At 41.9% G+C, this 13,254-nt stretch overlaps 1 protein-coding gene across 6 annotated transcripts in view; it reads left to right on the plus strand.

The window, feature by feature from the left end:
• Positions 1-13,254, plus strand: part of zbtb45 (zinc finger and BTB domain containing 45) — a 33,680-nt gene that overhangs the window by 983 nt on the left and 19,443 nt on the right. For 2 of the 6 annotated variants that reach the window (XM_046047434.1, XM_046047425.1), the window contains exons 2-6: positions 273-1,624; positions 1,995-2,129; positions 4,209-4,349; positions 6,752-7,025; positions 8,644-8,985. In XM_046047434.1, coding sequence (XP_045903390.1) covers positions 557-1,624; positions 1,995-2,129; positions 4,209-4,349; positions 6,752-7,025; positions 8,644-8,985 — 1,960 coding nt within the window. In that variant the 5' untranslated portion in view covers positions 273-556. Of the gene's footprint in view, positions 1-272; positions 1,625-1,994; positions 2,130-4,208; positions 4,350-6,751; positions 7,026-8,643; positions 9,576-13,254 lie in introns of those variants that run through there. The other 4 variants (XM_046047388.1, XM_046047397.1, XM_046047407.1 and 1 more) reach the window with 2 other exon arrangements.

Consider the following 13,254-nt stretch of genomic DNA (forward strand, 5'->3'; position numbering starts at 1 on the left):
CTACAACTGTGTTAGCTTCATATAATATGTTGATGATTTATTTAATGAAATTATTTATTTTACTGTATGTCAGATGTGGGGAAATGGTGAAAACTGTCCATCCCAAAATTCAAAGCAAAGACAAATAGCAAATCCTTACATTTGACAAGCTGGAATATTTGTCATATTTGCTTCATAAATAACTTAAATGATTACTATCAACATTTTTGGTTATTTTTTACAAATTTTATATATTATTATTATTATATTAAAATTCAGATTTATTCCAACAGGTTTTTAACTGAAGCTGGTGGAAATAACCCGCTTGACGTCCCTCTCACTCAGGACAGCAAAGGCAGCTCCTCACACACTTGAACCACCGCACAGCAGCAGTTTGAAAAACTTCCATCAGACTCATGACTGTTTGAGGGGACGAGGACCCACCGTGGCCCATGCACTGTACCCGTTTCCCTCCCTGCCCTCCTTATCCCTCAAGCTGACTCAAAACCCCAGACACCTCCCCCCCCTCCCCCATCCCCACTCCCACCCCATCCCGAGCGACTCGCCCCCTCCCGCCATGACACCCGGCACAGAGACTGTGCACTACATCCACCTTCACAACTCCAGCCAGTCGGTTCTGGAAGCCCTACGCACTCAGCGGCGCGAGGGCCTCTTCTGCGATGTGACCGTGCGGATACATGATGCTTCACTACGTGCCCACGCCTGCGTCCTGGCAGCTGGTAGCCCCTTCTTCCAGGACAAGCTGCTGCTGGGTCACTCTGAAATCTCTGTGCCGCCACTGGTGCCCGCCGAAACCGTGAAGCAGCTTGTGGATTTCATGTACAGCGGCTCGCTGGTGGTTTTGCAGTCGCAGGCCCTCTGCATCCTCACTGCTGCCAGCATCTTGCAGATCAAGACGGTCATTGACGAATGCACCCAGATCATCTCTCAGAGGAAGGCAGCGGCAGGGGCGGCGAGTGCAGCAGCAGCGGCGGCGGCAGCAGCAGCAGCAGGAGGAGGGATGCTCGGAGGAGTTCTCCCTAAACAAGAAGAGCGTGGTGGGGGGAAAGGGACAGAGAGAGGCGGCAGTGGAAGCTGTTCTGTTAGTGCCGCAAGTGGGGGTGGAGGTTACGCAAACTTCTCTAACTTCATGGCTGAATGCGGGGCTAGTAACATGGGTGGGGGATTGGGGGGTGCCAGCGTTAGTGTCAGTGAGAGCGGCCCGGGCCCGATGGAGCAAGCCAACACCGTGAGTCTGATGGCGCTGGGCGACATGGGCCCTGGCTCCATGTGTGGCGGTGACGGACTGGGCTCTGGGGCCGGCGCAATACTCATGAAGCAGAACTCCAGCTGTACTCAGGACGTCAGGTACAAGCTCCGAGACCTGTTGGCGCAGACGGCCAACGGAGGCAGCACTAGTAGCACAGGGAACCTCTCGGCAGGCTGCAGCTCCGGTGTGGGCAGTGTGGACAGCATCGGCAGGGACAGCCTCCGCGGCAACACAACTGACCTCTCTGATGACCTGGTGGGGATGGACAGATACAGCGAGGAGGAAGAATTGGACGGGAGAGAGCGGGGAAGAGAAGGAGACAGAGACAGGGGGGCGAGCCACAGCCGCAAGCAGAGGCAGCCGCTAAGACTCCAGGTAGAGGGATAAGGGGAAGGGTTGCCATGGTTACAGCTTTCAGGCATGCAGAGCTGCAACGGTTTGCTTTTCTTTCTTTTTCTGCTGTTCTCTCTTCTCACACTGCATTGGCGTATATCGCTGATATGTTTCTGCACTTTGCACAATCGAAGAGAGGCTCTCGTCTTAACTTCAGCAGTAATTGCCTTGTTGATGTTCTATGGACTTCTGCATATTTACTGTAGGTCGTTAAACTCATTAGTACCTGCTTGAAGGGGCTGTAGCCGGGTCAATGTGCTGTTATACTTACAGCTCCTGTCACTGTTGTAAACGTGATTATTATTATTTTTTTTTTATTACTCAAAATTGAAATGGATCTTTTTCTCTCTAGGTGCTGGGAGGAGAGGGAGTAGTAGTGAAAGATGAAGGGGTTCAGGACACAGATGGGACTGTGTATACCTTGCAGGACGGGAGACGAGATGGGGAGCAGGAAGCCTCCCAGGAATCCATGGCAGGCTTCGGACAGGTGAGTTGAACTCAGAGGTGAGCTGCTGCTATGGGAGCCAATGAAATAGACCAACTGATGAAAGAAAGTTGGTAAAACCATATAAGAGATTGTCTAACACTTTAATAATTTATCAACCACTGCTTGCGGAAAGACAGCATTCAGAGCATAAAAGATCTTGCAGATTTGAAGTGTTGATCTTTGTTTTCTCTGTGATATTTTAATGGACATTTTAACATTTTGCTTCAGAAGCAAAACTTTTAGAATTACCTTATTGTGTTAGATTTATTCGCAGCATTTCTGTCACAAGTCCTGAAGTAAGTAGAGGGAAAAACATGGTGGAGCGGATTTATGCCGCAGCCTGCTGTACCCTGCAGACTACACAAGGAACATCTGCCACACAGTCATAAGGATTCAGCTTTGGCTGTCAGTTTTCTCAAGAGTGCTGCAGAGTAAGTCAGATTGGAAATGGATTAACCCAGTCATTTCAGGAGGTTAAGGCGTAATTTTTTCATGCAAAGCAAAGCATGTGATCATCAATTTAACTAACACTACTTGAAAAAATCTAATCTTCTGTCTAGTAGTTTTCTTGTTCTGCTCGCAATATTTGCTCTTCACTGCTGTGTGTGTAACACGTTTGTAGGAAAGAAGGTTTACTATTTTACAGTTCATTATGTGCCTTTACAGAAATATTTATCTTTATACACCGTGATTTGACCCTCTTGGTTTTTATACACAACATGTTTATCTTTAGTATGACTCCACATGTTAGCCAATAAAACTTATTCAAAAATGAATTATGATTGTGAGAAGTAACCAGCCACTATTTCGAGATTGTTTTATTCTAAAAATCATTTTGGATTTATAACATAATATAAGTACGATGAAATATACCATGATGCAAATCTTGTTTTTTAGTGAGATAGTTATCTCTTTAATACATCTGTTTGACCCCATCAATGATCTGATCTGGATAAGGAAAAACGTTAATGTGAGTACACGCAGGATGTACTGCAGTGTGATGTGATCAGATCGGCCAGACCACTTCTGGAGGCGGTCTGGCTCACACTCTGATTGGATCTTAGCTAGATATAAATGACATCTGTACAGTTTTTTAAGAAAAACCCAACATGTTGTCGCCTAATTCCGCCTCTTCGGATATCTCAAGTTGTCCTTCAAAACCATCCTCAGCAGGGAAAAATGATTAGAGCCCACACAGCAGCATTGCTTCGGAAGATTGTTGTCTGACCACTACAATGTGCAGGACGAGGGCCAGATACAGATCACATGTTAATACCAGGTGGAAATGGGTTTGATAAGACCAATTTTGGTCAGTGTTGCAAATTAATATGGGACGGCCGTGGCTCAGGGGAGCTATCGTCCACTAACTGGAAGTTTGTTAGCTCGATCCACTACTCCCTGCATGTCCTTGGGCAAGACACTGAACCCCAAATTGCTCCCAGTGAGTTAATTTTCTGTTTCTGATGAGCAGTTGGCTATACAAATACAGATCATTTACTATTAAATATGCAGAACTGCTTCATTTCAGTTTATTGGATTAACAGCAGTCTATCGGTATGATGAAGTGCCTTGATGTTTCAGATATTTAATTAAAAAAGACCTTTATGTTAGACGAACTCCACCCATTTCACTCTTTTTTTCTGGTATATTGGATTGAAATAACAAATAGGTAGTAAATGCAAATAATGAGGGGTGTGGTCCTGTACATGTCTGTTCATGAGAGGAGACACAGTGGAGCACTAAAAATTTGTAGTTAGGTATTTGTTTCTTTACATTTGCTGAGGTGAACACATGTAACACAAAGGAGCTAGAGCACAGACAGGCAGGATCTACACCTATGGAGAAGGTAAGCGTTCAGCATCCGCCTTGAAGACATTTCAGTAGAGTCTCAGTATACATTGTGTGTGTCAGACTTTACAAAGGAGAGCTTTAATAAACATGAGAGTTGTAGATTTGTTTGATCATCAATCTTAAAACTGAAGCCAAAACCACAGGAATTGGTCTCGTCAGATTGTTCATATCTGAGATATTTGAGATGGGATCTTAAATTATGTCTGTTTGTGTGTGTGTTTCTTTCAGGATTTCTACGATGAGCAGGGGGTGTTTTCAGAGAGTTTCTGGCCCCAGAGTGAGCCTCCTCAGGCCATGGCTTTCAACCCCAGAGGAAGAGTCAACAAGCCTCTGACTCCCCCTCCAACCACACAGTCCATCAACAACCAGGTGAGTGTTCTTCTCAGTGTCTCACACACCGTGATTACATTTAATCTGTACTACAATAACAAAATGTTTCTACAAACATTTGCATCGCTATTAGTTTATACGGATATTTGATTTTTTAAGAGCTGTCTTTTAACCAACATAAATCAAAATTGAAGTGCACTCAACAATCTATTGGTCTCGTAGATTTATAAAAATGTGATATCAGATAAGTATCCGGTGTCTTGTCTTATTGTGCCAAGAGAAAATAAATACAGCCAGGTTACTCTTGATGAAATCTGGGATGCTCTTCGGGGATACATTAGAGGAGAGATTTCCTTCTCAGCAAAGGAAAAGAAAGAGATTTTGAAGCTCCAATTCGAAGGTAAATTGTCTGAATGTAAACAAGATTATGAATTGTTAACTTTAAAGGGGGACAATAATTATAGATTAAATTCAAATAAACCTTTTTATTTATTGGCAGATAAACTGGTCAAGTACTTAGCAGCACAAATGAATATAAGCCAAAACAACTATAGTTATAAAAGATGAGGATTCAAATGCATTAATCAAGACTAATACATTTATCAGTAACTCTTTTTCTGGGGTAAAAATGTACGAGACCCAACCTATTTTTTACACAAGAAAAGTGAAGTGGGTTTTATTTATATAGCCGAATATCACAAATCACACCATATCCTTCTCCTTTGGATCAAGTTGGCTCTCTTATTCATTCAAATTAAAGCATACATGTTTCTGGAACTAAACTACAACCTCTGTTATATTAAAAACCTGGTAAGTCTGGAGAAACATCATCAGACTTTAGACCTATACATTTAATTATATGTGGTAATAACATAATAATTAAACTTGTTAGTAATAGATTAGTAGAGGTTTTACCAGATTTGATAGCAATTAATCATACAGGGTCCATTAGAAAGATAACAACATGTTTTGGCATAAAACAACATGCTAAATAGATTTATACCAGTGGTGTCTGGTGCTGCTGTCAAAGCATTTGAATGTCTTGAATGGCCTTTTTTGTTTAAAGTCTTAGAGAAATGAGAAATTATTATATAATTTCCCCTCTCCCCTCTCCTTTTTTGCTCTAGCAGTAGAACCGCTTGCAGTGAGAATCCGGCAAGATTCAGCAGTTGCAGGTGTCCGTATAGACGAACATAAATATAAACTTAATTTGTTTGCTGATGATCCTTTGATGTATTTAACTAACTTGGAAAAATCTATATCGCCTTTTATATATATACATATATAAAAAAATCTATTTTGTCTTTATTAAAAAAAAAAATCTGAAAAGTCTCAGGTTTTAAAATTTGAGAACAGAAATGCTGGCAGTAGGAACACATAAAGACATAATACAGGGTTCATTAATTTAGACAACCAGTATTATAATCTTAGGGAGTGTAATTCTTCAAACAGAGAGGAGGTGAGTATGTTGTCTATAGACATTTCTATGCCTTAACTGTTGGGGGGCAGATAGGTTAACCATAACCTCCGCTTCGCGTCGGGCCGAACAGCGCCCCTTAATTGTGATATAATAAGCGTATACCACGGCCTGTCGTGAGCTATTGCTTAAATGAATGAAGGAAGGTCGACTGAATGGAAAGTTATGTGACTGGTTTACCCTCTGGACCCATGGCATTCACAGCATCTTAGAAGACCGGGATAAAGTAATTCAATTCCAAACCTGAATGCTTTGTAAAGTTCATTCTGCTGAGACATCTACTGTATTTCAAGTTTTTGCTATGATGAGGTGATTGACGGAGAGCAGAATTTAACGCAATGCAGCACTAAAACAAAAGAACAATGAAACAAAGATAACACCAGAAAACCAAATGAAAGCTTCAGTTAAAGTGTGATGGACTTTATTTTTTTTTTCAAACCCCCACCTACACAGTTTGATTGACAGGTGAAGTGTCTTTGAAAATGAAAGTGCAAAGGAGGGTTTGCATTTGCTTTTGATGTTTTGTAGAGTAGACACATGACCGTGTGGAAATGTAAACTGAACTAATTGAATTATAATTAAATTTTTGTCAACATTAATTTTATTAGAATGATAAACAGCTTTTTAAAATTATGGCTTTAATTTAAATGACAGGGTCATAAATGCAAATTATATATTAGAATTATTAGTACCATGAATGTACTTTTCATAGATGCCATTAATGAAAACATGGGTAGAAACACATCTGAATTTAAGTTATGACATGAAATATAATGAAATTGCAGATGATAATTTTTAGCAAATCTTTTTATTTATTGATTTAGAATTTTTTATAAAGTAACAATAAACAAAACAGCACATCACCAAAAAAAGGATATCTCAACCATTACAATGGAAAGGAGGAAAAACATGCATGTGTAATAGTAATGATAATGAGAGGGCTAACAGTGGACATTGTTTTCAGCTTCTTTTCCAGTACCCAGTGAGCCAGTCGCAGCCAGCTCCGTTCTATGTGGGCGGGCCCATGGGTGGGATTGACAGCATGGCGGGGACGGAGCCCAGTCAGCAGGCTCCACCCCCGGCGCCGATGACTCCGGCCCCGCCTCCCTCCACCTCCTCCTGCTCTGCAGGCCCCTCCCCTTCCTCCCAGGGATCTGAGACCTCGTTCGACTGCACGCACTGTGGCAAATCTTTACGTTCCAGGAAGAACTACAGCAAGCACATGTTCATCCACTCTGGTAAGACATGCCTCTTTCTCCATTTTATTATGCGTTTACTTTTTTTCTTGCGACATTAAAACTTGACGAGATTTATACTGCACAATTAAAACTTTTGACACGTTGTCACGCACACATCAATTTAAAAAAACAACAACATATAACTGATAACATCGACTCGTTGCGTAAATCATCTCCACCCAACTGAAGCGACACCGGCGTACACCATGAAAGTAATAAAGTGGACCCTCCTTGCACTGTCACAGCCAGTTTGTGTCCGAGTGGTAACGCAACTGGTAGAGTTTTGCAGTATAAACATCTAAAAACTGATGCGAAACTTGTTCTGTTTGGAACTGTGAGCTGCACTTTATCCAAGGTGCTGATGTTAACATGTGGAGTTGTGGTGAGGTTTATGCTGATCAGAAGTGTTTTCAGTCTATTCGGTTTTCACCTCGTTGTCTCATCCAGTTCTGTATCTGTGAGACGGTCTTAAAGGGATACAACCATATCAGCAGATCAATATGCACGGCAGAGTATAGGGCCGAATTTAAATGCTGATGTTAGTCCTATAATATTAGGACTTTTTTTCTGGACATGTCAGAGAACACAGATATGTGGGAGAGATTCTGAATGTGCAGAAAGTTTTGAACATGAGCAGAAAACCTGCTGAAACACAGGAGCTATTAAAGTCCAGAAGTTTATAACTGAATTAATTAATCTTGTGAGCTAAGTATATTGTCACACCCCTACTTAGTACTCCTTTAATTCACTTGAACACTGACTCTAATATATTATTTTATTTAAACAATGAATCCAATGAAATGTAATGTTAAAGGGGTCGTTACCAGTGACAAACCTAGACAAGGTGCATCAACAGAATGTCTCAAAGGCCTTCTCAATAGCCGTATAATGAAATAGTAAATGAATGATATTGAAACTAACAGGATCCATCCTTGTTGCCCTCAATGAAAGATGATTATCGCCAACTCCGCAGCGCTGTCCCTTCTGTCTCATTGTTTTGGTTTTATAGCACATTTACTCTCTGATTTCAAAGTCTGGCATGGAGCTGTTTTCAGCCAAACTCAGATAAAGTCATTGTACACTACCTGCCCAGCACTAAACAGCTGGCAGACATCTAACAAGACAGATATTTTTCTCAGGAGTTGGGAAATGATAACATTGCTCTGTGTCTGCTGGATGTGTAAATACGTAGGCAACTGGCTGGTTCCATGTTAGCCACAACAACTTAATAATGCAATAATATTTCAAGTCTGTGTGTCTGTGAGCTTGTTGTTGACTGTCTCTGCCCCCAAGTGGCCAAAAACAAACTGTCAGTGCAACTTTAATTTTCACTGCAGCTTTGAACCACAAGCTTCTGAATAGGTCGAGACACACACATGAGGATGCTGCTTAGCTTCATATATCAGACTTCTTCTATCTACCTGAACAATCAGCAAAACCTGTAATAAAACTACTGGTAATATTTTATTAATCCATTTCAGTGTTTAAAACATTACTTTCTGATAAAATTTTTATATATATATATATATATATATGAAAAGTGATTCAGACGTACTGACACGACTGCCTTGTGTTGTCTTCATTGAGCATGTCTGTCTGTACATTCCTGTCCCTCCAGGTCAGAAACCACATCAGTGCTCCATCTGCTGGCGCTCCTTCTCCCTGCGCGACTACCTCCTCAAACACATGGTGGTGCACACCGGCGTCAGGGCTTTCCAGTGCTCCATGTGCGGCAAGCGCTTCACCCAGAAAAGCTCGCTCAATGTGCACATGCGCACCCACCGTGCCGAGCGCACCTTCCAGTGCAACGTGTGCCACCGGGCCTTCACCCACCGCACCTTGCTGGAGCGCCACGCCCTGCAGCACGCCCACCACGCCCCCCAGGGCCAAGGCCAGGGGCGTGGACCCGACATGACCTCACCTAACAAGCACAGTCCTCCGGCTCTGGGAGGACCCTCAGGTATGGCTGGCGCGGCTGGCATGGTCGGCAGCATGGCCAACATGCCCAGCCACGGAGCTTCCTCCACCTAGAGAGAGAGAGGGGGAGATACGTGGGAGAGAGGGAGGTTAGTGAGCCCATTCCTTAAACCAACTTGTCCTCTGTCCTAACAGCCTTGTTGATCTTTTGTTCTGGTGGGAACAGTGCATATACTGTGAGTTCCTATTGTTTTAGCTTAACGACACTTTCAATCAGGGTTCCTACACAGGGTTTTAAAGTTTGAAAATGATGTCCATTTTAAAGGTGTTTTGGAATTGCAACAAAATCTTGGACAACTAAAAGTTAGAAACCAATCAAGTAGCCCTACTGTCATTTCCTGTTGTGACACTTGTTGGTGTGACAACTAATCATAAGCTACAGAGCGACATTGCTAACAGTCACACACCTTGTTGAACAGCCATCCAGCCAGTTATTTTTTGGTGGAAAGAAGTCTTGAATTTTGAAGTGGAGAATGTGTAGGAACCCTGATTCCAAGACACCAGATAGTCACCAAAGAGGTTAGGAATACAGAGCAGGTTTGGGAGTTGGTGAGGGCGAGAGGAGTCGTAGGCTTTCCTAGGTGGAGGTGAGGGTGGGTTGGGGATTGGGGTTATATGGAGATGCAAGTTAGGGAAAATAAGGGGAGGGATGGGTTGGTGGGGAGGTGGGTTGCAGGGTTTTATTCATCTTCAATTCATTTAATTCACGTTAAAAATTGGAGTTAATTCTGTTCTTTTCAGTGTCACATGTTTAAGTGCAAAAACGTGTGAACGTAACTGGGTTTGCTGACAACCCAATCATCTGTCTGCTTGTGCCTCTGTGCTGGAATCTGGACTCAAACATTGTGGCTCGATTATGTAACAAGTGAAGCCTTCAAAACGTTAAAGAATATGATTTTCTGAACAGCTTTGAAGGTAATATTTACACATATATTTAGTTAACATGGTTGGTGAGTCAAACAACTCCATGTAAAGCTCATCTCTAGAACAGATTAAAAAGCACAATCGAGCACTTAAATATGGACAGTTAAATTGTCCTGCTTTGTTTTTTCTTTCTTTGTTTTTAGCAGTTTTTATTAGAGGTCGACCGATATGGTTTTTTTCACGCCGATGCTGATAACGATCTTTTGAAATCCGGGTCGGCCGATGGCCGATTAATGCTGCCGATTTATTTTGGCCAATATTTGCTTGGTTTTTAACCTCTATTTGCACCGAACTGAAGCACAGAAATCCGCGTTGATTTTCGGTGCGGTAGATAACGGTCGTTAAGGTTCCAGTGCCGTATTAGCACCGGGTCTGTCTGTAGCTACCCGTTAGCAAAGCAAAGCCAGTCTGTCACTAGCCTATAATGCGTTGGTCTCTTTTTTTATTACTTATTTCTCTGCATTGAGTGACAACCCTCTCAAATATAAGATACACAAACAGAACAAATAAAAGTCTCAGATTCACTCTGTAATTGCAAAATTATTGTTTACTTATTGTGACATGATAGCAACTCTTCTGTGATAATGCAACTTCAACTACGATCCAAATTAGCCGAATGTCATGTGTCTTATTCAGGTTTTTTCTCGAAGTTGGCAGTAACATATCAAAAGTTTTTAATTAAATATAAAGGAGTAATAAGAATTGAATCCTTACCGTTAGCTCCTTAGGCACTGGATGAGGTCTGCTGCTCACTCGGCTGGAAAATGACTCTAGCGGCAGCGTGCGTCAAACACGTGTTCCACGACAACACTAGGCTGCCCACAGATGCGCCTGCCTAATAATCGGCTTGATATACTTGGATATTGGCCGATGCCGATAATGTTAAAAAATGCCAAAAATCGGCCGATTAATCGTCCCACCGATTAATCGGTCGACCTCTAAAAGTAATATCAACTTATAGTCTATTTACTTGCTTTTTTAAGCATTTGACTGTACCACATGGTGTCCATCAGTGAATGGAGCTGACCCAGATGTCCAGAAAGATGCCATTTTTATTAACTTGTCCTTTCTGTGAAGATAATGTGCCGATGATTATATTGTCCACATAAGATAATAACAACCCCTCATGTTAATCTTTCAAAATGGGTCACACAATTACAGTTTCATTATGCAAAAGACTCCCTAAAACAGGCTGGACAGTGTAGTTTTTATCAAACATCTCTCATCAGGACAGTGTATGTTCATGGTGATGAAGCAAAATATCACCCAGTGCAGCAGTGCGGCTCACTGATGGGTTTTAACAGTTTCTGGACAACACTGGAGAGAGTTGATAAAAATGTTGATACACGGACATCACCTTCAGTTATTATCATGGCCTCAGAGCAATATGTTTAACGAGCAGCAGTGGGTCCTGATTGCCTGGTCTATTTCTAATTTAAATAGCTTTTTATCTGCCCTGGGGTTCTCTCAGCTTACACACAGGCCGCCCTACCCTATTGGTGTCAGGTTTCAGAATCTGAACCCAAAAACAGACCAGAGACAGATGAGGTGACAATTGATGGAGGTTGTTTGGGCTGTATGTCGCCTGAAAGGAATGCCTGCAGACAAGTATCAGGTGTCTGTAAAGTAAAGTGAAAGGAAAAGGATTTTAAGTAGGGTGTTAACCGGTGTTATAATTATGTACATTTTTGTTGCACATATCACACAAATGAAATACAGCATGTTAATTAGTGAGCTTTAGGTGTTGGTAGGTGTTCTTTTTAACTTTGGACAGATGCTAGCTGTTTACCCCTGCTCCCAGTCTTTATGCTAAGCTAGGCTAACCACCGGGAGTAGCTCCCGTCTCCCTCAAACCTCCTAGGACAATCGAACATATTTGGTAGAAAAAAACTGTAAAACAATCAACCAAACCCTTGCAAACATCATCACAGTTTGCAGACCCACTTCCTGATTCTTCTTTGACCTACTGTTCTCACTGTAGCTGTGCACCCTCACTGTTTCCCTGTGCAGTTAGGGATTATTAGCAACATTTCAGGTGCACTCACATTCAGTTTAACCTCAGGGGTTTAGATAATCTGGATAAACTGTTGGTTTGTTTCTCACCTGTCTGATAGTCACACTGCTCATGTTCGAACGCCGCTGTGTTCCCAAATCTCAACTATTAACTTGGTGAGCACACATTTATTTTAATTACAAAACACTGTCAGTGAATTGACACATGTCAGTTATAATAAACTAGAACAGTTTTTTTAATGGAGGTCTGCACACTGTAACAAATAAGAAAATGAAGTTCTTCCTTCTTAACACAAGGTTTGAACTCGTGATGTAAACAAAATATTGGGAAAATCTGACATACAAGCACAAAAGCAAATCTAATGAAATCAAGCGAGCAACAGTCTCATGTAGTCATAAGTCAGTGAACCTTTGCTCTTCCACATGGAAATGACTATTCTCCCAAGAAATCACTGTTTATCTATCTTCCATAGTGTTTGTAGTCTTTATTGTAGTTTCACACTTTGCATTTTTTAGGTAATTTATGCATTGTTATCTGTCAGACATGTGCTTCTGATGCTATGACAGACAGTATATCCTAAAATAAACACTAAGAAAGAAACTGTATATTCTCATTTTTGGGGGGCTAAATACCAGGCTTTTCATTGATGCTGAGGACAAACAAAAGGACAGTGAAACTGTGTCAGTTACAAACCTCTGCAGTATTCCTTTTAAATTGCAGAGTGGTCGTTTTGTGTGGCAGCTTTACAGATGCCGAGGACCTCGCCCTCAGGCCAGTTAACAGCTCATCATGTTGAGTGACAGGTGCTGGGGCAGAAAAACTAAACCAATGGTGTGGAAGGGTCAGAGCTGCAGTTTGAAGCTTTAAACCCATTTAAGTCAGGAGAGACTTAACTGAGTGAACAACAAAAATATACACTGACAGGTGATACATTGAATGAGAATGTGAAAAGCCATTTGGCGATAAGACCCCTTCATGACAACAAGGTATTTAAATTAATGCAGAGGCATAGAAATCCCCCAGATGAAGTCTGTGGTGGTGTGATGAGGGGATGACGACGATTCTGGGGATCTGGATGAGATGGAGGAGCGCCACAGTGGTTCATACTGAAATGACAGCTTTCAGCAGAGGAGTGAACAGATTTAAATTGTGATAGAGACTTCATGATTGGCTGAGCTGATTGTGGTGAAAGGTGATTTGAAAATGAGGTATGAACGCCCATAGTCAGCAGTTAGAAGCAGAGAGAGAGAGAGAGAGAGAGAGAGAGAGAGAGAGAGAGAGAGAGAGAGAGAGAGAGAGAGAGAGAGAGAGAGA

The sequence above is a fragment of the Micropterus dolomieu genome, linkage group LG01, assembly GCF_021292245.1.
Source record: "Micropterus dolomieu isolate WLL.071019.BEF.003 ecotype Adirondacks linkage group LG01, ASM2129224v1, whole genome shotgun sequence".
In the NCBI taxonomy this organism is placed as follows: Eukaryota; Metazoa; Chordata; class Actinopteri; order Centrarchiformes; family Centrarchidae; genus Micropterus; species Micropterus dolomieu.